Source organism: Hippoglossus hippoglossus, chromosome 19 (assembly GCF_009819705.1).
Source record: "Hippoglossus hippoglossus isolate fHipHip1 chromosome 19, fHipHip1.pri, whole genome shotgun sequence".
Lineage (NCBI taxonomy): Eukaryota > Metazoa > Chordata > Actinopteri > Pleuronectiformes > Pleuronectidae > Hippoglossus > Hippoglossus hippoglossus.
In genome coordinates this window covers 8,173,866-8,199,457 of record NC_047169.1, presented here as the reverse complement: position 1 = coordinate 8,199,457, position 25,592 = coordinate 8,173,866, and the positions used below count along the sequence as shown (strand labels likewise).

At 41.4% G+C, this 25,592-nt stretch overlaps 1 protein-coding gene across 1 annotated transcript; it reads right to left on the bottom strand.

Moving 5' to 3' along the window:
* Positions 1-1,970: 1,970 nt before the first annotated feature.
* polr3a (polymerase (RNA) III (DNA directed) polypeptide A) lies at positions 1,971-19,573 on the bottom strand. Its single transcript, XM_034570622.1, has 31 exons — positions 19,383-19,573; positions 18,579-18,714; positions 18,194-18,331; positions 17,427-17,598; positions 17,154-17,308; positions 16,774-17,013; positions 16,167-16,329; positions 15,770-15,906; positions 15,577-15,680; positions 15,340-15,481; positions 15,016-15,156; positions 14,794-14,863; positions 14,465-14,592; positions 14,194-14,332; positions 13,787-13,951; positions 13,422-13,594; positions 12,610-12,721; positions 11,740-11,858; positions 11,430-11,567; positions 10,591-10,761; positions 9,076-9,189; positions 7,249-7,335; positions 7,077-7,159; positions 6,807-6,977; positions 6,538-6,631; positions 6,280-6,372; positions 4,979-5,143; positions 3,962-4,126; positions 3,097-3,228; positions 2,876-3,008; positions 1,971-2,786 (listed from the first exon to the last, which is right to left on the bottom strand). Exons 1-31 carry the CDS (start codon positions 19,424-19,426, stop codon positions 2,638-2,640), a joined length of 4,173 nt encoding a protein of 1,390 aa, XP_034426513.1. The 5' UTR covers positions 19,427-19,573; the 3' UTR covers positions 1,971-2,637.
* Positions 19,574-25,592: the final 6,019 nt, after the last annotated feature.

The following is a 25,592-nucleotide window of genomic DNA, read 5'->3' as shown; positions in this document are numbered from 1 at the left end:
TAGAACCTCCGGAAGAGGCGGAAAGCGTAGCTAGGGATAGGGACGTCTGGGATACCCTTCTTGGGCGGCTACCTCCACGACCCGAACCCCGATAAGCGGAAGACAATGGATGGATGAATGGAATCAGTTCAATTAGGGGTCGATCAGTACTAAGCTTTATTTCAATGACAATCTTTCTTTGACTATTACTGCTCTTGAAATCCTCTGAGCTGCCCTCTCCATGAAACTCAGATCTGATGATAAAATGCCTGTTATTGAAACTCTGCCTTGTACTTTGGGTTCAGTCCAACAGCTGTGATGAATTAATGATTCATTTATATGACGTTATATCAACAGTCGGCCTTGCGAGTTCTGCCCTTGTGCAGCTTTTTAAAAAGGTTCATGTTTTACCAGATTATTGCTCAGACTTTTCCAGAACAAACTCGACATGACAAAGCTTGACAGTGGCTGTTATGACGTTACAATAAAAAAATCCGGTTGATTCTCATTTGCACCAAACTAGTGAACCTCATTCAATTCTGACAGGTTACATCAGTTTATACTGAGGATTTATGATAATAGGTATAATTTATAGATCTGAACCTTTACATGTGGCTTCTGGTGTCACATGTAAACACACAGGGAGCAAAACCGGTTTGACTTTGAATGTGTTAATGATGCTGTGGAATGTTTTTGTGTTGCTGATGTCTTAATGCAGTTTAGTGAATGTTCATTTTGTCATAACGTTAGTTAAATTCTCCTGTAATGATGTGTTTGGTAATGACGACGTGGATTTTACCCACAGTCCTTTGCAGGTCCCAATGAATGTATACAATTTTGCCGACTGCATTTCTCAGAGATTGTGCTCACATGTATATTTTGCTGCCAGTATGCTCAAAATCTTGATATATTCAATTTTACATGAAATAAAGAAATCTATTAAACCTAAAATTTTATTTTCAATACAGGTTTACAATGAAATGGGGCCTTTTAAAAGTTAGATTTTGCAAATCAATTTTTTTATGAGGTAAGAACTATACGATGGTTAAGGATAAGTTGATGACTCGCTTTTTATTCTCTGACAAATGTCATTTTTCTTAGTCTATTTTTATTTATCATTTTAAACAGTTTAAAGTGACTCTTACTACTGAATTAATTGTTTCCAGTTTGCGCAAAACTGTTCTACAGATTGTTTTATTGTTTAATAAAATAAAATAAAAATCTACACGGCTGAAAGTCGTTATTTTTGCTTTTGCTGCCTTCAGGACTTTGGGGCCGAGGTAAGGTGACAAAGTGGGTACCTATATACACACATATATTAGCAAAGTAGTGGCGTTTAAGTGCAAACCTCCACCACCATCCCAGGCATCATCCCAGGCCTCTGGAGGTGGTTTTCAACTGGTGTTGTTTCAGTCTCCTGTACATAGTCGGTCATAGAATTCAAGGGAGTTGTCCCAAAACTGACGGACTAACATAATCAGCCATTCTCTGGGGCCTGATGCAATCGGCTGCTTTGCCAACCCAGTTGTAATGCCCGTGGTCTGGCTGCTACACTGGCTGTACGACACAAAGCATTTTAGGCAACAGATATCTGCGGTTTGGCAAAACTGCAAATGCACAACCAGTTATTCAGGATGTAATTTACCCAAAAATTGTCTGCGAAATATTTATGGCGGCAAGAGCTCTGGTCTTTTTCTGTGAGTTTATGAAACGCAGGAAACAGAAAGTGCTTCATGTTTGGTACGAGGAATGCTCCACCAAAAACCTAAGGGTCAAAATAAAATACTGTACTTTGCAGCACATTTAAAGAGGTTCCCTCACGCCTGCCCAAGAATGGGACCGACAGTTCAAAAGCATAAAGCCTTTGACTACAGCTGTTGCTGGCACGGAGGCATAAAAAAAGTCCAGAGACTTGATGCCACAAAAAACTGTTCTGGTCTTTGACTCTTCAATCACTGCATGAACAGAAGAATACAAAAATATTCGCCCACGACTTTCTTGGTCATTAATTTATTACATTATATACATTATAATATGAATAAGCTTCCGTCAGACAAGTTCACCTTTTGGTTAATCTTATATGAAAACAAACTGAACAAGATTCCTGACGTGGGTTGGCAGAGTGAATAAAGGTTTTTTTTTTGACAGACGAAGGCTACAGTGCTGACAGGGTTGAAATCAAAGTGCCACACCAGAGGAGATCAGGTCTGCTTTGTAATTAAGACAATCTTTCTCGAGTCCGCTGCACATATAACTGAATTATAATTACGCATTAAACTCAGCCTTCAACGCAGTGTTCAATGCCTTGAATGTCTGTTCAATGCCTTGACATTGAGATTAAGTAACATCTTTATAACAGAGAAGACAGTTTAAACAAGTAAAAAAGGCAGAAAAACCAGCGAGGACAAAGTGTTTAAAGCATCTTAAGTTTTCTGAATTTCTCCTTTGACCAGATTTAAACTGGATCTGTGGCAGCAACAAAAACATCACGCAAAAAAGAAGAAGACACAACCCTATTTCCTGTAGATCCCTCCGAAAGAAAATTGTCTGACACTTTGGCAGGCACTTCTGAATTCGGTGGAGATAATCTTATAATAATCCGTCTACAGGCTCCGGAAAAAAAAGAACACTTCCACTATCGCTGGCGTTTCCTCGATGCTATGTGATGAGAGGTACATGAAAGTCTGCACTGTCAAACAGGAGAGGCCTTTTCGCTGGAGACTGATCTTTGTCGGCCTTGTGCAGGAGTTTAAACAATCCGGTTCCGATGTTCATCGGAATGCCCATGATGATGCACTCGGACACACCTGAAACAGAAGGACAGGAAGTGTTGAGACCTAATTGAGACGCAGAGTATATTGATCAATCTCATTAGAAAGAGGAAGAATGAGTTTACCACAAACAGAGTCCTTTTGTCCGAAGTAGGCGGCGTCGAAGAGATGATCGGCTGTTTTCTCGAAGGAGGCCAACATGAGCACACTCTCCTTCATTTTGGCTAAACCGAACCTGGTGATTCCCAGAATCTCCCCCTTTATGGAGAGAAGGCGGTGTCAGGTGAAACACAACACTAAATAGACACACACACACACACACACACACACAAACACACTATCATACCTTATAGGACATGAGATCTGCGAGGAGCATGACGTGACGCCGGTCAATGCTCATTCCATGGTTCACCATCGTGTACTGAATCTCATTGATGATTGTGGATCTCGCAGCTTCAATACCCAAGGTCTTCTCAACCTAGAAAAAAAAAAGCTTGTATGAGATACAAACAAAGAGCACTGGCCTGAAACTCATTATTATTCATAATGCAAACTGAGTCACCAGCTTCCTTCAATGAAAATCAAGGTGATTGTTATCAACACTCAGGAGTGGATGTATTTGATCATGCAGGTCTCACTTTGGAGTAATCCAGATCAAATAAAAAAAAAAAAACCTTCACAGAAATGATCTAAATACAGCAGCGACAACTGACGTCTGTAAGAAATGAGTCAACTGGGACAATTTGGGTGAGAATGTAAAGAGGCTGCAGAACAAGAGATTATAAAAGTTTTTCTATAATTCAGAGTTTCACAAAGTTAGTTGCAAGACTATTAAAAGAGATACATGATGCTTTTTTCAGAGTTTCCCTTTCCTCTTGTGTGTTCTATCGGTTTTTGTGGATGTTAAAGAGAAGTTCAATTTCTAATGTTAAATTTTAAGTGTAATAATAAGTGTAAAAGATTCGGATCATTTTGGAACTGTGGAGGGACAAATTGGACTATGGCAGACCACCACAGTCCAGATAACCAAGGGGGAACAGTGACATAAGTAGAGGTAACAGTGGCTCCTGAACTTGCCCATCTTACTCATCGGTTCAGGTGTCGGGGTCATTCATGCATCCTGCAGAACACAATCAATCTGCCGTAGGCCTGCAGGGACCTACTCCAAGCCACAGCACCACTGGCATTAAGACTGGCGTTAAGACTGTTACCTCGAATGTATTGTTTGAAGTGGTCCTGCTGCCTTTCACACCATGCGTTGCCATGACAGCTCTCAGGTTGTCCCCCTCCACCAGCAGCTTGTACTTGTTCTTGCCGCTCTGCTCGTCGATGTGGATGACGGCTCGGCTGACCTCTGGTATTCCTTGAACCACCACCTTCCAAGTGAGAACAGAGAACAGTGTCAACAGAAGATAAAGATGAGGGCTGATGAAGATGAAGATAAAACAACCGCTTTTATCTACAACAGTTAAATCGCGTCGGCATCGGCACTTTGTTGGGAGGGAGAGCAGTGAAGGTTTTTATTTTTCTGTTCAGGTGAAAACATTTGATCCCAGTCTAAGTGCTACAAGATTGCACGGAAATAAACGGAGTTAACATGGTCGCACCAGGAGGTGTATTTCCTCTTGTACAGCAAATATGGGTCAAAACTTCTCCTTCTATGATTGTTCGGGGCATGAGGCTGTAGCAGCAGCTGAGAGCAACAGAGCTGTTAGCGCTGTATGGGGGTTGAGCCACTTTCCCAAGGCAGTAATGTTTTTAATTTGTCCCTTTTGAAGAACTTTGCTACAGCTGTTTTGAAAGGTGCTTTATGAACAAAGTAACTACCACTAGTATGACATCAAGCACAGAGGTCGGAGCACTTAGTAGCCGGGTTCATTCGATCAGAAATTAGTAGAGAACAAAAACGGAGCTGAAAGGAGAGTTCATATTTCAATTGCTTTGGTGTAAATTGTCCAACAGTTCAAACTCCAGATGCTTTAGAATTAGCACAAAGATGAATTAGCACAAAGATGAGACTGACTTAATAAAATGTGGCTTATTTACAGTCTCTTATTCTAGAAGCGCTTTGGAAATATTATGTAGGTGTAAAATAGGCAATGCAGGACAGATTGGAATAAAATAAAAAATAAAAAGATATATAATCCAATGTCAGTTGTCTATATAATCCATTTAATTGTGCGTTTGGCCAAAATATTGGTTTAGTATTCCACGTTTCAGACTCTCACCTTAGGAAGATCCTCTTTTAGTGTCTGCAGCACGTAGTACATGGAGCTTTTGCTGTTCTCTCGTGGGGACACACACACCACCGCCTCGCCGTGCACAGCAATGTCTCCTGGTTTCACCCGCAGCTTCGACATGCAGATAGAGTAACGCACCGTTTCGGCATTTACCTGAAAAAAACACAGGAAATCAGAGGCAAAGCTTCCATTGTTATTCGCAACCCGATATTTAGCGCAGACTTCAGGGCTGCTTCAGCTGCAGGTTATTTCAACTCCAAAATCCAGGATGAGGGAAATAAATCAAGTCAATGTCCAAATGTGTTTTTTCCCCCCAATCTCCACAGGAAATGTCTTTTAATCCCACAGTTGAGTGAGACTATTTCCAGTTAAAAGATAATGTCACTTTAAATTCCCCTTCATTTCCAAGAGTTCTTCTCAGTTGCTTTAAAGGAAAAGTTTGTCGTTTTTAGAGAAAGTGTATTTGCTTATTAGAAAATTAGCTGATTTGCTTTCTCGCACAGACAAAAAACACACACACACACACACACACACAACACACTGTTCTCTTTGGTTTTTGTAAAGATCAAACACACAACATATGATTTTTTATTTAAAAGGAGATTTTAAACCTTAGAATAGAGACAGGCTAGGAGTTTCCCTGTTTCTGCTAAGTGTCAAGCTAAGCTAACCAGCAGCTTCATAGTCACAGTGATGTGCATTGGCCCAAACTTCAAAATGTTCCATTAAATCGGCAGTAAGTGACCTGACTGAGAGAGTATAACAAGACCAAAGTAGGAAACACGTCTCTTGAGCTTTGGCCTCTTTATATCTTGTTTGACTTTTCTTTAATCAGGCTAAAGAGATTATCTGCGACCTGATACTTTACAGTAACATGAGATGAGTCATAAAGTCAGACCAAGTGCGTATGTTACTCCTGAGTGATTACGTTTTAGTTTCCAAGAAACATAATGTGCTCGTCCCAGTTTTAAAAGTAAGAAAGTGTCGTTTAATAGGATTACTGCAGTTTTTATAACTTCATGATTTAATAACATATTTTCTTAGTTCTGGCCATTGTTCCTATTTATAATAATAACATGGTACTCACAATGTTTTAATTCCAAAATTCCCAAATGTCAAGCAATTCTTTGGAAAATAAAATGCTACCAAGATTATTGCAAAATGACGATGAAAACCACAAACTAAGACTCAAACTGTAACAAACCGGAATTAGTCAAACAGATGAATGAATCTAGGTGAGAAGAGAACACATTGTGTTAGTAAAAGAGAAAGTGAGTGAGTTGTGATACCTCCAGTCGCAGCAGCCTTATTCTCTCCAGGGACAATTTAACCAGGATGAAACAGTCATCAGGTAGAAAAACCTCTTCGATGTACTCAGAGATCTGGAGAAGATAATGAGAGACTCCGGCTTTATGACAGATCTCAGCTTCAATTCATGCAAAATCTTACAAAAAGTCTAATTTGAAACCACTGGCGTCCTCGAGTGCTTCTATTTCAAGGCACTGATGTATTAGTGTCTACAACACACAGGATGCGGGTGTGAGTACCTCTCCCAGCAGAGTCTTCTCAATCCTCCCCTTCACCAGCCGGCCAAAGTCAGCGTCGTCCTCCACATCCATATGAGCCGTGATTATAGGAGTGCTGAGAGGAGATGAAAGGACTTTCAGTCGCTTATTCAAAACAAATCAGGGACGTATTCATTAATGTGACACATTAACTACAATTACTGTGGCGGCTGTTTACTTCCAACAACCAGGCATGTTACAATTTACATGGAAACAGGAAAACATAACATAACACTAGTTATATATCACACCTGATGTTCTTGGAGGCATTGATGATCTCTTTGATGCGAGGCACCCCCAGAGTGATGTTCATGGATGCTACACCAGCGAAGTGGAAGGTTTTCAGGGTCATCTGAGTACCCGGCTCTCCGATGCTCTGGGCACACAGGGCGCCGACGGCTGAGCCCGGCTCCATCTGAGCTCTGTGCGAGGAGACACACGGTAAGAAACGGTCTCCGAGGGACGTCCTGCAAGACATTCTGGGCTCGTCACTTGTCAATTTCTTTCTTTAACAAAAATACCTCATGTATTTGTCTCTGCAGGTTTCAAGGAACTTCTCCAGCTGAGTCGGGGTGATGCGGTCCAGCTGATACAGAACTTTTGGCTGCGATACAGAGCAGAGACAGGTGGATCAGTTTCAGATGTAGTTGAGCTTAAGATTATATATATGGCACATTAATCACTGGTGTCTACCTCGCTGGTGCCGTTGTCGTTGATGCCGTACTTGTCTCGGGTCTTCTTGATCCTTTCTGAGATGCTCTTGATAAATTTCTTTATCTCCTACAGTTGAGGGGATAGAAAAATTCTCAGAGGTCTCGTCCAAGGGCTCTTTAAAAGATATTTCAGAACAAACACTGCGACGTGACCGAGCTGTTTGCTGCTTGACCACGATGCACTGTCATGCATTTGTTAGAAAACCACAGTAAAGCAGGTGAGATGTGGACAATGCAACCTCACATAAAACCCATTGAGCGACATCTTGATCAAATAACCTGAGCAGGAAGATGTCAGAGAGTGAATCTCAGCACACTGACGAAGACCATTTGTTATTAAAGACCCAACAACGGGATTGTTAAATTCTCGCTGACACACCATTCTCAATTTGGTTAAAGCACAACCCGGCATGCTCCGTCACTCTACCTCCAGGTTCTTCCCTGAGCCTGTGTCAGTTAACGCCTTCGCAACAAGGGGAGGGAAGGTTCACATGTGTTACTAGCAGCACATCAATTAACTGCTTATGCAATGACTGTATTTGTGCTTAAATAATTACATGCAAGACAACTGTCTTCTTAATTACTTTTTCCTCAATGACAAATAAATGACCAGAGAAACACTGAGTCAAAGGATATGCTTTGAATCGTGTTTTCTTGTAGAACATGAAGTAGCAGTGCAACACGACCATGATTTACCACACGAGAAAATAGAAAAGGAAAGATGTTTTTGTAAAACCTATCGTTTCATCACTTAATAATAGAACGTTAAGAGAAAATCTACCATCTCCTCTTTAATTGTACACTTTTTTTTATCTGTTGGCATTCTTGTTCGCAGCTTGGGAATATAACGGTTCCAATTAAACTTGTGCTGTACATTTCCACAGCTGAAAAGGTTCGGCTTGCTGGCTCTGTATTTCTCTAACTATCAAAAAAATACCCCAAAAAATACCAAAACCAACAAGGAACTGATCCCTCTTGCAAGTACTGCCTATGTAGCCACAGCTACAGCTTATTTCTCTGTGGTATGGAGCTCCACTGTCATCCAGGAACTATGGAAAATACCTGCATGAGCCACACCAGTGCAGGAGGTGACATGTTCCCTCATTATTGTGAACAGGCGCAGAGCAATTTAAGAGTCAATCCCAATGTAAATACTCACTAATGCACCAAATCTATAGAACTGCAGCAAAATTGTCCCAGACAAATGTACTACTCACTCCTGTTGAAAGACACTGTCCTACTGAGGGAGAGAAATGTCGGAGAAAAAAAATGCTTTTATATGCCTTAAAAAACTATATTTGTGAGCCGTTAATTAAGACGTACGTATTAAATCGGCCCAATAGAAGGCATAAATAACTTTGTGCGTATTCAGTTTTTCCTGGGACTTGCTGACAGCAAAAAAACAACACACAATCTCAGGGTTATCCATGAAACCTTCCACATTGAAAACTTACAACTACATTTTTCTTATAATTGATGGTTTATTTTGCTTCGTGCTCATGAGCTTTGTTGTTGCAGAGGTGATGTTTCTGGAATTTGGATTGCAAGATTCTTTTCTGTATTAAGAGGGATCTCTCAAAAACGGTCGCTTCAAGACACAAAAGGTCTTTGTTTGAACATTTTCACTTTCGAAATAGAGTATAAATGATTTTGAAGCTATCAGAAGTATGCTATGCAGCCTTACAAGACAGTCTGCACTTCCACAATGGAAACAAAGGGAACAATATTTGGAAGCTGCTTTTTCTTCATAAATCAAACAAAGGATCAAATACGACTCATTAGTGGCACTGTGCTGTGATGGGTTTACCTCGAGGAAGCTGTCTCTGCAGCACAAGAAGTCAGCCCTCTTCATGACGACGTCTGCGGTGAGGACCAGCTCATTTTGACTGAGCGCCGGCTCATCTGGGCACGGGTAGACCGCCTGGGGGACAGAGACGGGATCAAAAGGTGATAATGGGAAACCTAACAAAGCAGAAGCACTCAGTCACGGGTCAACAGCTCCTGATGGATGAATGTCACAGCGTCTGGAATGATGTGAACTACTAACTGGAACCAAAACGTTTTTTCGTCTTTATTGGGGGCCGGTGCTTTTCCTGTCTGATACAAACAGACGGATGTTTTTTTTCTGTTGTTTTACTTGAACCAATCTATTTATTATTCTTTAATGCAATCGGTTACGCACTTTACATTGCTATTATTACGTGAAATGTGCCACATGACTATAAATGCTTTGCCAATGAAATAATTAACATGCAGCAGATGGTTTTCCTGCAGAGCTCCACATTGCTAGGATCAATATTCAATTAGCGCACTCAGTAAACACAGGTGACACTTTACACAGAGGACAGGCGACTGAAAACCATTTAATGAGAAGAAAACGGTGGTGATCTAATCTTAGTCCCTGTTATCATATTCTTACAGTTGTGACCATATGCACATGTGCAACATTCCAAAAATGTACCAAAAAAAGTGTAATTATATTGTCAGTGGTTACATTACATTTGAATTATGTAGTTAATAATAATATGAAACTTTTTAGTATATTTTTTATGAAACATTTTTATAGGAAAGTGCTTCACTTTGTTTTGAGAGAGAAGAAAGAACCATGTTGAGGTAATGTTCAAGCCAAACCAAATTATCCTGCATTGTAGATAATATGACTATCATCTTCCCTTTCCATATAAAAATGTGCAGCACATCTCTGCTGCTTTCAGCCCGGCGCAGTTGTTATTATCCACAAACATCGCCCACGTTGTTTAAATAGCAAATGTACCAGCGGCCATCAAAGCGACTCTTTGGTGTGTTCCGTCTATAATGAGGTGTGATCAGACGCAGGGTTGGCGCGATGCTATATTGAGGCAGTGAGAAGCGACTGCACTACTAATCAACCATAACCTGCTCTGAAGTCAGTGTCACTGTTATTTTAGAAATAGTCATATAGTGAGACTAATTCTCTCAGAGGTGAGCCAATTAATTTCTTGCCACTTATCAAGACTCTTTTTTTTTTTTTACTGATAGACAACAGACTAAACAATATCAAACCAAACACTAAGTAGTGAGTAGTGCACTTTCAATGTCCATGAGTTGAGACATGGGAGAGCAAACAAAACAAAAACGGAATAAAGTGAAATGTGATCGCAGGAAGAAGAGGGGTAATGTAAAGGTCATGTAAGAGCCAAATTGAGATTCTAGTGTTATGGTTTTGCTATGTGTAAGTGTGTGTGAAAGGAGGAGTTGACATGTGTGTGAATGTCACTCAGGATGAATAAGAGAACGTGGAGAGAACAAAGCCGGATCATGAATGGTTTTCTTTTTAACTCACCCGGATGTTGTCCAGGACCCTCTTGAACTCCAGCGGCTCATCCTTTCCCTCCATTGCAGCGGGGTCCAGACCGTCGCCCCCATAAATAAACTGGATGACGTCGCCGGTGGAGCTGCGCACTGTCAGGTCGTACTGCGAGCACAAATCCTCCAGGGACTTCACCAGTCGCCTCTGTTCAAAAGGAAGGAACACAAACAAATAAGAGAGAAATGATCAGACATCTCTCTCTATGTGAAAATACATCTACGATGAAACTCTGACTAACTCCTAAATATTTACATTCATTAATTACCATTAAGTGCTAAAATGATTTAATCTGAATCTAATTTCGATAATCTACTTCATTTAATACTTTTCGATTTGCTGCTTTTCAGTGTTTTTATGATTTCAAATTGATTTCAAGTCTGTGAGTTGGGGACTGCTGTTTGGTGTATTGTATTGATATGGGTTAGGGAGATTTTGTGATGTAGATTTTGTGATGTTTATGAGGTATTTTTGTATTTTAGTGTAGGTGATGATAGAATATTAGAAACTGGACAATGGCCCATCAGCTCAATAAAAACACATAATATCATTAGTTAGTGTAGCAGAGCAGTTTCTATCTTAAAACAATTTCTTACTTAAATTAGAAGAGCTCATACCTCAGCAAAGGCCAAGCAGTCTCCTTAAATTCAAATCAAGGTTCTTCCCTGATTTATATCGCATGCTTACTTCCAGTTTCGTGGAAATCGGTTCAGTGGTTTTTGCAAACAAACAGACAGGGGTGTATAATGTAGATACACACACACTTTGATTCAGACGTGTGACATCATTAGGCTGACAGCAGTGAATAATTGTACCTGCATGTATCCGGTCTCTGCAGTTTTCACAGCAGTGTCCACCAGACCCTCTCGACCAGCCATGGTGTGGAAAAAGAACTCTGTGGGCGTCAAGCCGGAGTAGAAGCTGTCGGCCACAAAGCCTTTAGCAGCAGGCAGCTGTAAAGAAAATAATTACAATGCAATGTCTCGTTTCAATAGTGTTGTTCCATTGATTGAGTTTTTCCCCCATTTGCAAGGGCTCAACCACCCCATTGTATATCGCAATAAACAAAACCAGCATGAATGCATCAGCATACATATCAGATAGTATTAATAATCATGATTTTACCTTCGAGTGCTTTTCAAAGTGAGGCAGGGAGCGATTCTCAAAACCGTCAGGTACTCGAGAGCCACTTATGGCCTGCTGTCCCACACAGGCAATCATCTGGGAGATATTAATAAAGGATCCTGGACGTACACGCAGGAAACAGAAGGTAAGACGAAAACAATAATGAAAATACATGAAACAGAACACGCAAACATTTGTGCTTCAACAGAAGAGCAGCGACTAGTTTATGTTTTTCAGATACAGATTAGTTTCATGAGACGAAATACTACATTATTCTTCAAACAGGAGCAGATGAGTTTAAACTAAATTAATTTATGGAAGAAAAAAAATTGATAATTGAAATAATTACTATTTGCAGCAGTGAATTGAAAACTGCAAGATGTGATAAATGTCATGCGTCATGTATTATCAAGAGCAATCTTATGAAACCCACTGAGTGACATCTCTAAAATACACACAAAGGCTGCACAAGGGTGAAAATAATATCCTGCTGATGTCACGGGTAATTACACCTTTGATTGTAACTCAGTACAGTTTGGTATATAACAGCCACACAGGGGTCTGCACAAGAGACTCTTGAATGAAAATAAGCTTCTATTATTGATTGAGAGAGATTCTGAGAACCTCTGGAAGATTCAGCCGAAACAAATCTTTTTTTTTTTTTTTTTTAAACCAGCATGTACATCATCAAGTGGTATTGGTAAGAGTATTTTCATTGGGTTTGGCCGGTTGAAAGGTCTCTACAGGACATGATGGGTTTATTTGAAGTTCATTTGTTGCTTCTGCTTTTACAAAACAAACATTTGTAGGAATACACAGAATCCAATTAAGATTGTATTACTAATCAAGTTTCATTTGCTGCTAGCTTACCTTTGGAGCCACAAAGAGCCATGACCAGAGGGCTGTTGCTCTTGTCCAGCTCCCTGAGGCAGGCACTTCCAGCTCGGTCTCTGATGACGGACAGCTCTCTCAGAATGAGAGCCTATTGGCAAAAATACATATGATAAATTACTCTATGTTGCTGACACAAACAGATGAAAACCCTGTTTGGAGCCTTTGGAAACAGCTTCGTTACTGCAAATGTTTCAACCTAGAACGACTGAGAGGTGCATGTAAATAACTTTTTTTGGTATTAAGGTCAGAAATGAACGGATGAAAGAATAAAAATCCACAAACACAAAAGGGACTTCATCCATTAAATGTTTCTATCAAATCTATTTTAAATCACTGGATGGTTGATGTGCTGTTTCCTCCAATCATTCACAGTCTGTTTTACTAGGTGCATGAAAATTTTCATGGAAATTCATTAAAAGAAATTTTGGATGGTTTTCTTTTTCTTTTCCCCCCAGAATTAGAGTTTATTTTTACAGAAGCTTTCTTGGGCATCTATTAAAATTGGATTGTGTTTATTTACATATCAAGAGTTCATGCAGTGTTTCTTTTATAAATATGTCAGCCAATTTAGGTAGAAGGTTCTAATGGATCCTCTGGTTCTACTTTACAATCAGCAGAAATATTGAAAAATGAAATGCGTAGGGTTTTTGATAAGGATTCCTATAGTTTGTGTTTTAAAGAATTGTGAAAAAGACGTGCACAGAGGGTTGATGTTGTGTGAACGTGGCACTGAGCATCAAGCAGACACGTGTAAAATAACACCGCCATAAAAATATATGCATCCACACCTCCAGGGTCTCCTCTGCTGAACAGCCCGGCTGCTGCTGCAGCTTGCCCGTCTTCAAAGCTTCAATGTATTCATCACACTTCTTGTAACCATCGTCCAGCAGGTCCTGTTTGGCCTTCAGCAGACCCTGGCCAGGTGTCACATCACCAATTCCAATAGAAAAGCCTCGGTTGGCTGAAAGAAGGAAGTTAGATAAACATAAGTAAAGGGACATTCAATATATCTGTTTTAACTTAAAATTACAACTCGACCACACGATGGTACTGACCGATGATACATTTATAGGTATATTTCTGCAGAGATTGACAGACGTGTGACCGTTTTTTTTAGAGCAAATGTTGTAAAAGCCCTAGAGAGAGAACCTACAGAGATAGACAGGAGCGAGTCTCGCCAGACGGGACATGGCGTTGGCAGCCTCCAGCTGTCCCCAGTCTCGCAGCAGGATGTAGAAGATGTTGTTCTTGGAGCCCGATCCCAAGGTGCCCTTGTCCAAAGTGCCACACATCAGCTCACTGTTGTGGATCACCACGACTGCGAGGATGATAAGGGAATGTTTTTGATGGCATGCGATCACATAATAGAAACACAACCAGGATGAACAAGAATTACCGCCTCAGGGTTGAAAGTCTCTCAAAACCAGTCAAGTTGCAATTTAAACTCACACAGCACAGCGTGTTATTACTTTTGATGTTTTTTAATGAGCATTTACTGTGTTTCTGCAGCATCACTCAGGTTTCTACTATAAAAATGTCCAGATTTTCAGAGACACTCACACGAGTCGTTGTGACAGAGATCCTCTCCCTTGCCACAGTACTGTTTGCCCTTGGTCCGCAGGTTGGCCCTCACTGGACAGTCCTTACTCGGCTTCAGAATGAGGCTGAAGATCTGTTTGCCTGTCCACAGAGCCATGGGCTGATGGACACAGGCACAGTCAAATATAAGTGGCAGGTCACACGTATAAAGTTATGCAAAGGGGGGGGGGGGGGGGGGGGGGGGGGGGGGGGGGCTTGCTTATGTAGGGGCTTGCCAGAGTGGGGTATATACCTTCATTATGGCCGGGTGGGGGAGAGAGATTTTGACTTTTTCATCTTTGCCCACCAGGATCGATGCCACTATCTGACAGGCCTTGGATCTGTCGAAGAAAGTGTCCTTCAGGGTCAAGAGGTACGCCCCTAGAGGAAGAAAGGAGCAGTAAACTTACTGATGATGAATAGAGGCCCTTCCTCCACATTTAACGTCATATATGCTTTTCCAGGTAAATGTACAGGATATGCTGTAAATTACAGTTTTCCCTTTCATCAATGAAACACACCAGTCGCCTCACTTCATACAAAAGGGCACTGCAACTGGCGGCCACATGTTGTGACACTGACCTGTCAGAAAGTCCTGAATAGCAGCAATCAGAGGTTCACCGTTTCTTGGAGTAACAAAATTAGCTTTTGTCTGGAATAAAAGAAAAATGATCTGTGTCAAGCTGCAGTCAGTATCTCCGGAACAATACACTTCCCAAAGGAGGCTTTTCATTGGTGAACGTCCACACTGACAGGTGCAATTATGCTGTGTGGGTCATGTAGGTGTGTAGTGATGATGTATACCCCCATCAGGACCAGGGCCTCAGCTTTGGCCTCTTCAGTCTGAGGTAGATGTAGGTTCATCTCATCACCGTCAAAGTCGGCGTTGTAGGGGGTGCACACGCACTCGTTGAACCTGAACGTCCTGTGAGGTTTGACTGTGGCCTGTGATGTGGGAAGAGTAAAAATCTATTATGTCCACCTTTCCTGCTCAAGAGATAAGAGCTGTGACTTTAGAACTCAAAGAAAATTCAATTTGCAAACTGTTTGAACTTTCGTCTGTTTGGATCACAAATCATTTTCTCTATTCTACTTTTGTTTATGCAGTAGGTCAAAACCTAAACTTACAATGTGGGCCATGATACTGAGCTTGTGCAAAGATGGTTGTCGATTGAAGAGGACGATGTCTCCATCCATTAAGTGTCTTTCTACCACATCCCCGAACCTCAGCTCCTGTGCGATCTTCTCACGGTTTCCGTACTTCAAAAACCTGACAGACAGACAGGCAGGGTTCCTCTTTAGTTATGAAACCACATATCAGTTAAAACCTGGTTTACGTTTTGCCCCAGGAGCAGCCAGGCCCACCTTTTCATCTGCGTGTGACGGTTCTGGAGGAAGTTGGCTCCGGGGTGAACATCAGGACCATTGCGAACAAGTTTTCTCAAAAGCTCCAGATTGGCCTTGTTCACCTATAACATAGAACATTATTTAGATAACTATGCTCTGGCATGGAGGTGGTTAGTTCATGTATTTGTTGTAGCTATGACGCAGGGCTTACCCGCTCTGGATATGTCAGGATTTTAGCCACATGCACCGGAACAGCCACTTCATCGATCCTCAGATTCGGATCGGGAGAAATTACAGTCCTACCAGAGAAGTCCACTCTTTTCCCTGAGAGGTTTCCTCTGAATCGACCTGAGTTTTTACAGTAGATAAACCTGTCAATGTGCAGTGGTACAAAATGTATCCACGCTAACTGCAAAATGACTAAACGAAATGTAACTTAGGCAGAGAAATCAATTAATGTCTCAACACAAAAAGGCTTTTAACATTCAAATGTCAAAGTTTAGATGCAAACATAAAAATACCTCTCTCTTCATCTCTCAGGCAGTATATGAGGGAGTAAGTTTGAAAAACCTTTCAGAACTGGTAAAACAGTTTAATATACACTGTACCTTGCTTCCCCTTGAGTCTCTGCACAAAGCCTCTGGTCCATTTCTTAGGGGCCATGTTGAGCGGGATGCCAGAAAGCTCGCTGTTAATATAAAGGGCACACTGCAGCTGCAGGAAATCCCAGTCCTCCATGATCATCTGAGTCTTAGCCCCCGTCATTCGATGCTGGATGATAAAAACAGTCTGTTAATAAGGGCTGTATGCATGAGAAATAGATCTGATAACTGCATTTAAGACAGAGACTTATAGTTGTGAGGAAATTTGGATAAATTTGATCAACAGACCACTCCAAAAACAAAACAAGTTCTCTAAATTGGCAAGTTTTTAAAGTGTAGGAGAGAGATTTCCTCTCTGGCTTTACAGATAAAGAAATGTGTGCTGAGTAAATGTGATTTATTCTAGTCGGAGGCTGCTGGAATCTGAAATATTCTTATGTTTTCCTTTGCTAAAGGCTGATAATATCAGCCGCTTGTGGCCAGCTGGCTCAGCCGGCCTCACTGTTTTTAAGTTAGATCCATCTTTTACAAAGTTTGCTGTCTTCAAACTAGAAGCCAGAGTCTTACTTTTACACAGTTACATAAGCTGCCATTGCCAGCGACAGATACCAACCTTTTTGATTACGTCGTTGAGGAAGATTATCTCTGTGAGCTTCATGGTGAGGTCGTCCTCGTTGGTGCCTGACTTCAGGTCACTGACCACAGAGGGTCGTATGCAGAGCGGAGGCACCAGGAGGCGGGTGAAGATGAGGTCAGCGGGTTTCCCTGACTCAGGATTCATCAGGAGCAAGGGAATGTCTTCTTGGGGAATCCTCTTGAAAAGGTTTAGCACCACTAGAGGGTTCAGGTTTTCCTGGGAAACGGAAAAATGCAGCAAAACAAAGGGTTGCGAAAAATATTGAAGATTGAAACGCAGGCCTACTTCTTCTTGCCATACGACAGCTTGGTAACACTAACTGACACCCACACAGTGTGAAAGAGTGTGAAGTTCACCTGCGCTCTGGTCAGCAGGGGCTCCATCACTTTGTTGTGCTCGATGGCGATATCAAAAGACTGCAGGAAATCTGACACGAACTGATCCACCACCTTCTTGGTTGTTTTATACTTCTCATGGATGATCTTAAGCAGGCCACACTTTTTCACTGGACCTTAAAAGTTAAAAGAGACACAAAAGTTTTAGAGGTTCTCTATTCATCACATCAGGACGGATGCCACAAAGAGTCTGTGTCTGAGTAGATATCAGAACTGAAAAATGTCTTTTCTCACCATTAAAAGCGGAACAGTTCAGACAGACCGTCTTTTTGCGACATTTATCAGAGATCTTCTTCTTCAGCCCTCGTTTCTGGAGATAGGCCAGGTTAGGCCGTTTCAATAAGTCGTTGAACAGCAGTTTGTCCTCTTTCGACAACATTATGCAGGAACATGTCTTGCAAATCATCTGGATACGTGACAAAATATGACATTAGAAGGAGGGGACTGAATCTATGTTGCACACAAATGCTTAATATATTAAAATGTGACAAATGATTACAGGTTCTCTTCTTGATGATAATGATCGTGATTTGATAATAAAACAGAAAATAATATATATGATAATGCAAAGAAAGGAATTAACAATATAGGGGAAAAAATCAAGTAAAACTTAAAAGCTTGACTTACTTTACAGTTATATTTATAAACATAGTTAGTTATTTAGGAGATTGAAAACATTGAGCCTGATGACACACACGCACACAAAAAAGTTCTGCCTCTTCCAATTTTGATACTCTGGTGACATCTAGAGGAAAATATATATTTTACACTTGCTAGTGCTACATTCATGATAGAGGTGCCTTGATAACAGTGAGTAACATGAGCCTGTTGACTAAATTGATCTCCAAACAAACCATATGCTAATTTCTTGCACAAGTTCTGGGTCCCCAAATAACAGATTTTTAAATATACAGTATATCATCACATTGTTCACTGATCTGACTTTTAGATGTGTAAAAGTGACGTATGCAGCATGTGTTATTTAAAAAAAAAACACTTGCCTGTAAGATTCCTATAGTGGCTTTGAAATAGCCGACATGAAAACATGGCAGCTCCAGGTCCAGGTATCCGTAATGTCCCAAGCAATCTGCCAGATTCTTCCCACAAGTCAGACACGGTCGGTCTTTCTCACTGGTGCCCTACAGGGAACACAGCAGACAATGGAGAAACACTTAGTGTGGTTATTACTTACGACCCTACTCATGATGCCAAAATACCGAATACCAAAATAGTAGTAAAGCTAATTTAGCACAACACCTTTCACAAATCAATATATCAATCGATAAATGAACCAGACAAAAAAAGATGGATACAAATTTCGAAGATTAGACAGTAATGGACTAGACAGAGTGTGAGAGTGTGTGAGTGTGTGTGTGTGTCTCGTACCATGCGGTGGTCCAGCACTCCATAGGGCAGTGGGGTGTGTTTGGTGTCTTGGCTGTACAGGTTTTTACTGACCACCTGGATGTGAGCCTGCTGCCGCATCTGCTCGGCTGATTTCATCCCAAAGCAGATGTGGCTTCTGTAAACAAACAAACAAACAAACAAACAAACAAAGGAAATCACTGTTTGGGTTCTGATCTGAAAAATCACAACAACAGGGTGATGGCTGCTTTCCTGCTAAATCAGCAGATCTGTCTGATGAAACCTTGCAGCACAGAAAAGTAGTTCTGCTGTGACACATGCAAACAGGTAAACTGTGATGGGAAGTTTATCAGGGTGTGATTATCCACCTTTAGAGATATTTAGCAGCTTATTAATGCAGCATGATCCTCCACTTCTCTTTATTATCAACATTAAGAGTTGTTTAGCAGGTTATTAAAGCAGCATTATCCTCAACAACTCTTCAATATCAACCTTTTGAGTTATTTTGCAGCTTATTAAAGCAGCATGGTCAACTACAACTCTTCAATATCAACCTTAAGAGTTATTTTGCAGCTTATTAAAGCAGCATGATCCTCAACAACTCTTCAATATCAACCTTTAGAGATATTTTTCAGCTTATTAAAGCAGCATGATCCTCCACTACCCTTCAATATCAACCTTTAGAGTTATTTTGCAGCTTATTAAAGCAGCATGATCCACTACAACTCTTCAATATCGACCACCTGGAAAACTTTTGCCACATTCCCCAGGATAGAGTGACAGATGCTAACCAGGGAGCTAACAAGCTAACAGGGTTTTACTCACATTTTCTTCGCCACATCCGTCTCTCTGAACTGCTCCTTCACCATTTTGGCGTCTTCCCTTGCACACACAGCAACACGAGTGATGACAGGGTTATTCTGTCCCGGTTGCGGCGGGTTAAGCTTCGCGTGTGAGCCGCACGCTGTCACCTAGCTCCCCCATGTTGTGCTGATGCTAACAGCGGCGCTGCCTTCACGGTCCGTCGGGAAGTTAGACCTCTTAATTCATGGTGGTTAAAAATGGAAACCATGGTCATTTCACGTGGAAGCGGGGGAAAGTACTTAATTGTTATTAAATATGTGCTATTATAGTTGAAGAAGGGAAACATTGATTTAATCTCATATGATAAAGAGTCTGGAGGTAAAACCCAATCGACAGAATGTTAAAACAAGAAAAAAATACCTTCCTTAAAACTTCCCGAGCTTAAACAGAGTACCTGAAGGCAACACAAGTCTTGGCACAACAACAGCTATAAAGAGAAACCACGAGGAAAACAACAGTCAGTATCAAGTGAGTGGTGACACCTAGTGGTTGAGTTTTAAAACTTCTCCTAAGGAATTAGGAGAAGATGAATTTCCTTCAGGCATATTGACAGACTGAAATAATCTAATTTAAAATATTTTATGGAAAGTTATTTGTTAATAATAATAATAATAATAATATACGTTATTTATAAAACACCTTTCATACAAGATATGCAGCTCAAAGTGCCTTACATGTGATATAGATAAAAACAAAAACACGTAAAAAAGTAAATTATATAAAATAACAGATTTTAAGAAACATAAGAACATGTAAGAAAACACATTATTAATGTATTTAGCACAAAGTAACAGTAGACATGGAGAAGCAGTGTTCAGTTGCTCCACATTTGTGGGACAACCTCCTGGAGAACTGTAGGTCAGCTGCAAATCTTGGTTCTTTTAAATCAATGATGAAGACTGTCCTGTTTGCCACAGTCTTTTGTCAAATCAAATAATTACTCCTTTCTTAAACTGCACTGTTAGTTAAACTCTTTTATTTCTATTTACATTTAGAGAAACTCAGAGCGATGTTTTATGTAATCATTTATGCAATGTTTTTATCCTTAAAATAGCAACTTAAAATCTAGTTTGATAGTACACTGACTTTAAAATAGGAAGAATGGTGCCGGTTTAATCCCCTCGCCTCTCCCCGAACATTTGTTCTTTCCTAATGTAACTTTGTTACTTCAATAAAAGTATACGACAATCTAAAAAATACTCAGTTGTAAGTAGAAGTCCTGTTAAAAGTATTACTTTGAAGTTGGGAACTGGTGATGAAAGTACCAAAAGTAAAAGTCCCTCAGCAGAAATTTGGCCCCTGTGCCTGAAATATTATTATAGCCTTTATTATATTATGAAGTCCACAGGTCAGAGAATAACACAAGATAAATCTGAGGGTCATGAGATGATTAATGGGAGAGGGAGGGAGAAATAAGAAGGAGATGTTCCTCTTCAGGCCTCCAACAGATTTTGAGAAAAATAAGAAGTCTGTAGGTAAAAGGTCTTTTTCATGGAATTGCGATTTCTCAACAAGACAAATAATGAGTACTAATGGTTTGATAAGCATAATGTACTTAAAAAGAGTCAAAGCAAATAATTCAAACTCCACTACAATTGCAAATTAGATTGTTTTTGTGGTGTATGGTTTAAACACATAAGATTCAAATGTTTGTTTGAAAGAGTGAAGCAGCCTCCAGGTTTAATGCTCAACCACTTCCTGTTGGAGTTGATTTTATTGTGAAAAGTATCTTGAGTGTCAGTGTGTTACTCTACATTTTCATATGCACGTGTTTCCCTGTTGGACTCATATCCACCTTCATATAATTCAGTGGTGAAGTGACCTTATTCCCAAACAAATACATCATTCAAAGACGTCACTGTTAATTTATGGGTCACAGGGGCTGCGATCTGGAGTCCGACCACCAGATGGCAGCAGATGAATCTCCAACAGCTGTAACTGGAGCCACAGGGGGGGGGGGGACACAGAGTAAACAACCCTGCTGTTGTACCTGTGTTGTTTGATGCATCTGCATGGAAGCACTGATGACTTCCTGATGACTTCCTGATGAGGGTTTCCTTCCTCGACGTGCTCGGCCTGATTAAAGTGTTCTGGCGACTAAACAACCTCAAACGGTGAAAATTGCCGAGGCTGAATCAGATTTTCCATTTTCTAAATCTGCTGCCGCTCAGATGGGCCTCTAATTAAACCTCTTACACAGTGTTCGGCGTGGTCTCTGTAAACCCGCCCCCCTCAGGAGGCAGAGTGTCCCCTCAGAGGCCCGGTCTCTCTAAATCTTTACATCTAGGGACGCGTGGCTGGAGGATATTAAGCTGTATCAGCCTGTGCAAATATTCTGCATGAGGAGCATAAGAAATGATCGTCTATAGCACTTGAGGGACCGATACAATCACTGTTATTCTGTGGTCTCCCTTTAAAGTGCCCCTTGAGCATCTCTGTGTGCACTCATAAGCAAACAGACACACACACAAAGTGAGTCTCCCACAGGACAGGGTGTCCGGGGATTTGGTCACTGTCCCTGTTTGTTCAGATTTATGTTTAAACAAATGCTCCGAGATCAACAGTGTTAAATTTAAAGGAGAAATCCCTGTTGCTCACTTCTCTGTGTGGTGAGGCTCTCGTCCAGATAGCATACGGATGTGGGCCACTTGTAAACCAGCAAACTGCCCAGGTTCCATCATTCCACATGATGCATGGGCGGGATGACAGTGTGGCAGTGTGGGACAAATCTGCTGGTGCCACTTCCCAATTTCCACCAAATCTGGAGATTAATCGATAATAATAATCAATAGTTGCAGCAACATCCAGCTCTGCCCAGTCTTTGGACCAGTCCTGGACCAGAGATCTGCAACTCAACCCTCCTTTTAACAACCATTCATCTGTCCTTTATATCCAGTACATCAATCCGAGTAAAATCTTTATAACACGCTGTTGTGGCGTGGTCCTTGCTTGTGAATTGCCCAATCATTTACCCTATTAAGCCAGAAACTGGTGTAAAATGTCCCATCACAAGGGCAATATAACGTTTTCCTCCCTGTTTTCGTCAAGGTGTGAGGTCTCCAGTGTCATCAAACACAGAAAAGTGTCCGATCCTCACATTTGGGAAACGGTAACAAGGGAATATTTGTTTTTCCCCCTTGATAAATGACTCGATTAATCAATTAACATAATAATTGCACCATTAAATGACTTTTTTCAGTGCCACACACACACAGAAGTTTAAATACACAATAATAAACCCCTGAGAGGTGAGAGAGGGGCTCTCCTCATCCCGTCGGCGTGGGCGTCCTTTTAAAACACTTGAGTCGAGCGACCCGCTGTTTGCTCATCACGCCATTTACATGCAAAACGTATTTGCAGATCAATGCGGCCGCCATCTTTGTGTAATTAACATGAGTAATTACTGTGCTTAATTTACAGAGCCACCCAAGGTTCATAATGGGGCTGCAAAACATTGACCCATGACAATTGATTGATCCCTCCCTCCTTTAAAACCATGCCCCTGCTAATGACTAAGTAATAAGCAGATAGTGTGCGGCTGCGGTGGCTAATACAGCTTCCACCCTACAAACACAGATTGGATGATCCCACTTTGTCCCTCTCTCCTCTTCCTCCTCCTCCTCCTCCTCCTCCTCTTACCACGTTTTCTGCAATGGTGTCAGCTCCTTGCTCAGAGGCCCCACTCCCTCTTGCTCTGCGTGTGTGTGTGTGTGTGTGTGTGTGTGTGTGTGTGTGTGTGTGTGTGTGTGTGTGTGTGTGTGTGTGTGTCTGTGCGTGCATGTTGTGCACACTGCTCGGTAATCAGCCACACAGACTCGCCTTTGGTGGCTGGAGACTGATTCAATATTCCACTGGGTAATTTATGCAGAACTAATTCTCTGCAGGAATGGAAGGGCTTGGAGGAAGGCAGAGAGAGAGAGAAATGTGGAGAGGAAGAAATCTGTGGTGAAATAATTATCCCCGGTGTCACTGTAGCAACGTTCTGTGAAGTTGATGTCAATAAAATATTGAGCGACACAATCCATTTCAATTTCACCTCCAAAAAAAAAGGGAAAAAAAGATGCTGCAGAGGGTCAGGCGGCTGCAGGGAGAAGGAGCCCATGTGCATGCTGGGAGAAGGCGTGCACGCCAACACACAAGCACACGCTTCCATTGAGCGCACGGCGAGGCGGCGGCTGGCGACGTGTGCTGCTTACAGACTGGCAGGGAAGCACATCATTGCCTGTAGTCATTTAACTTGTCAAAACAGCAGGGCTCTGTGTCTCCTCATATTTGGATTTAGTGGGTTTGAATTACTGGAAATAAAGCGAAAGAGGATGAGATGAAAAATCAAATGAGCGCCGGCCTCCCAGGAGAGCTATTGGGAGCAGAGTATAGATTATGGTCATTTGCAGCAGAAGGGTTGGTAATAAGAGGCCTGTGTCAGAGTGCATGTGTGTGTGTGTGTGTGTGTGTGTGTGTGTGTGTGTGTGTGTGTGTGTGTGTGTGTGTGTGTGTGTGTGTGTGTGTGTGTGTGTGTGTGTGTGCGTGTGTGTGTGTGTGTGTACTGTATGGCGGAGATTGGCTCCATTGTATTCTTCTCACAACCCGTATCGATCAGCACGATGCACGTGGCGTCGTAGACCAGTGGATTCACAGGACGCTGGTGTTTGATAATGTGAGCGTCCTGTTTGTGGTGTTATTCATCAGGCTGAATGAATTCACTGCATGATGTTACACATTCACACCAACAGGGTTCACACTCCTTTTAAAGAGTCATTTTCCAGGACAGTGTGTTTTACTGTGTGTGTTGTTCCTGGCATCACATCACATAAAACATCCCATTGTTCTGTCATCATCAGTCTGATCCATGTGATCAGGTGATGTTCGATAGTGACGGGAATATCTAACAGTCTTTAAAATGGACAATGGACAATCTAAATGTGAATATTGGGATTTTTTTCCTAAGGGATAATTTACAATATTGAATGTTGCTATTTGATTCAACTGTTGCAAAATAAATATTGATAGAAAAAATCTGCACAAAAGCATTATATATATATATATATATAGCATTCACAAACAATACATAGGGATTAATTAAACAACACTCAATCCCGGTTATACTCAAATAGAGGCAGTTTACATTTGTATCATGTATCAATATATTTATATTTAAATACTGAACTAAAAACGTGTGACGGGGTCTTTAATTGTCCGGCTCTACTGCACCATTATCTGATTAGTTCACAGTAAGAGCTTCCTCCCTGTGTTGCTCTATCTCTGATTGCTTGTTCCTGATCAACAGAGACTTTCTGAGATGTTAAAGTGCTTCTCAAGCTCCTGTTAAAGCAGCATAGCATCAAATAAAAAAAACGTATTCACATTCAACATGAAGGTTTTAGTCCCTCTTGTCCAATAACGCTGATGTTTCCCTTTTCCATTTAAAGAGTGTACAATACATGTGGAGGATATGTGGGGGAGAGACCTGTGCACAGGCCAGCAGTCCACGCGCTGAAGAATGATGTTTTTGTTTTCCCCTGCTCTCTCCCCCCAGACGTTTCATTATTCTGCATCTTCGTCACTCTTATTAAAGCCATATATCTTAACTTGAGGCCGGTGCCCATCGATGCGGCGGAATACATACATGTCAAAACATTAGCTGCGTGTGTGAAACCCGCGCTCTGTCCTGCACTCAGGAGAGCCATGTGCAAAATGAATAATTTATCCAAACGAATTACAACAGCAGCATCTCCTCACCGAGGCTTTTGTCTGAGTGAGATTCCTGCTCACATTTCAGGCTGATACAGTTGGCCCTGCATAAACTAGATACCTCTCTGGACAGATTTGCATAGAAACGCCCTGCAATGTGGTGAAAAGGGAGCAATTAGGATTCATGGCGGCGCCTCCCCTCCGGATGCTCTGCTGCCATGTGAGATGGCGGCAGCTGATTGAAATGGAGGAGCATGGACTTGTTCGTGCGCCTCTGTCTGACTCCAGCCTCCGGTTCCTCTCTCCCTCCATCAACCTTTTCATTGTCATCCACCATCCGAAGCACAGATTAGCAGCGGCTCAGGGCCGGTTAGAACTTTGGTGAGGCGCCTGAGGGGAGGAACCTCTCGTGGAACGGGTTAACAACATAATCAAACATGGTGTGATTAGTAGTTAACGGATGCAGCAGGTCACATTGTG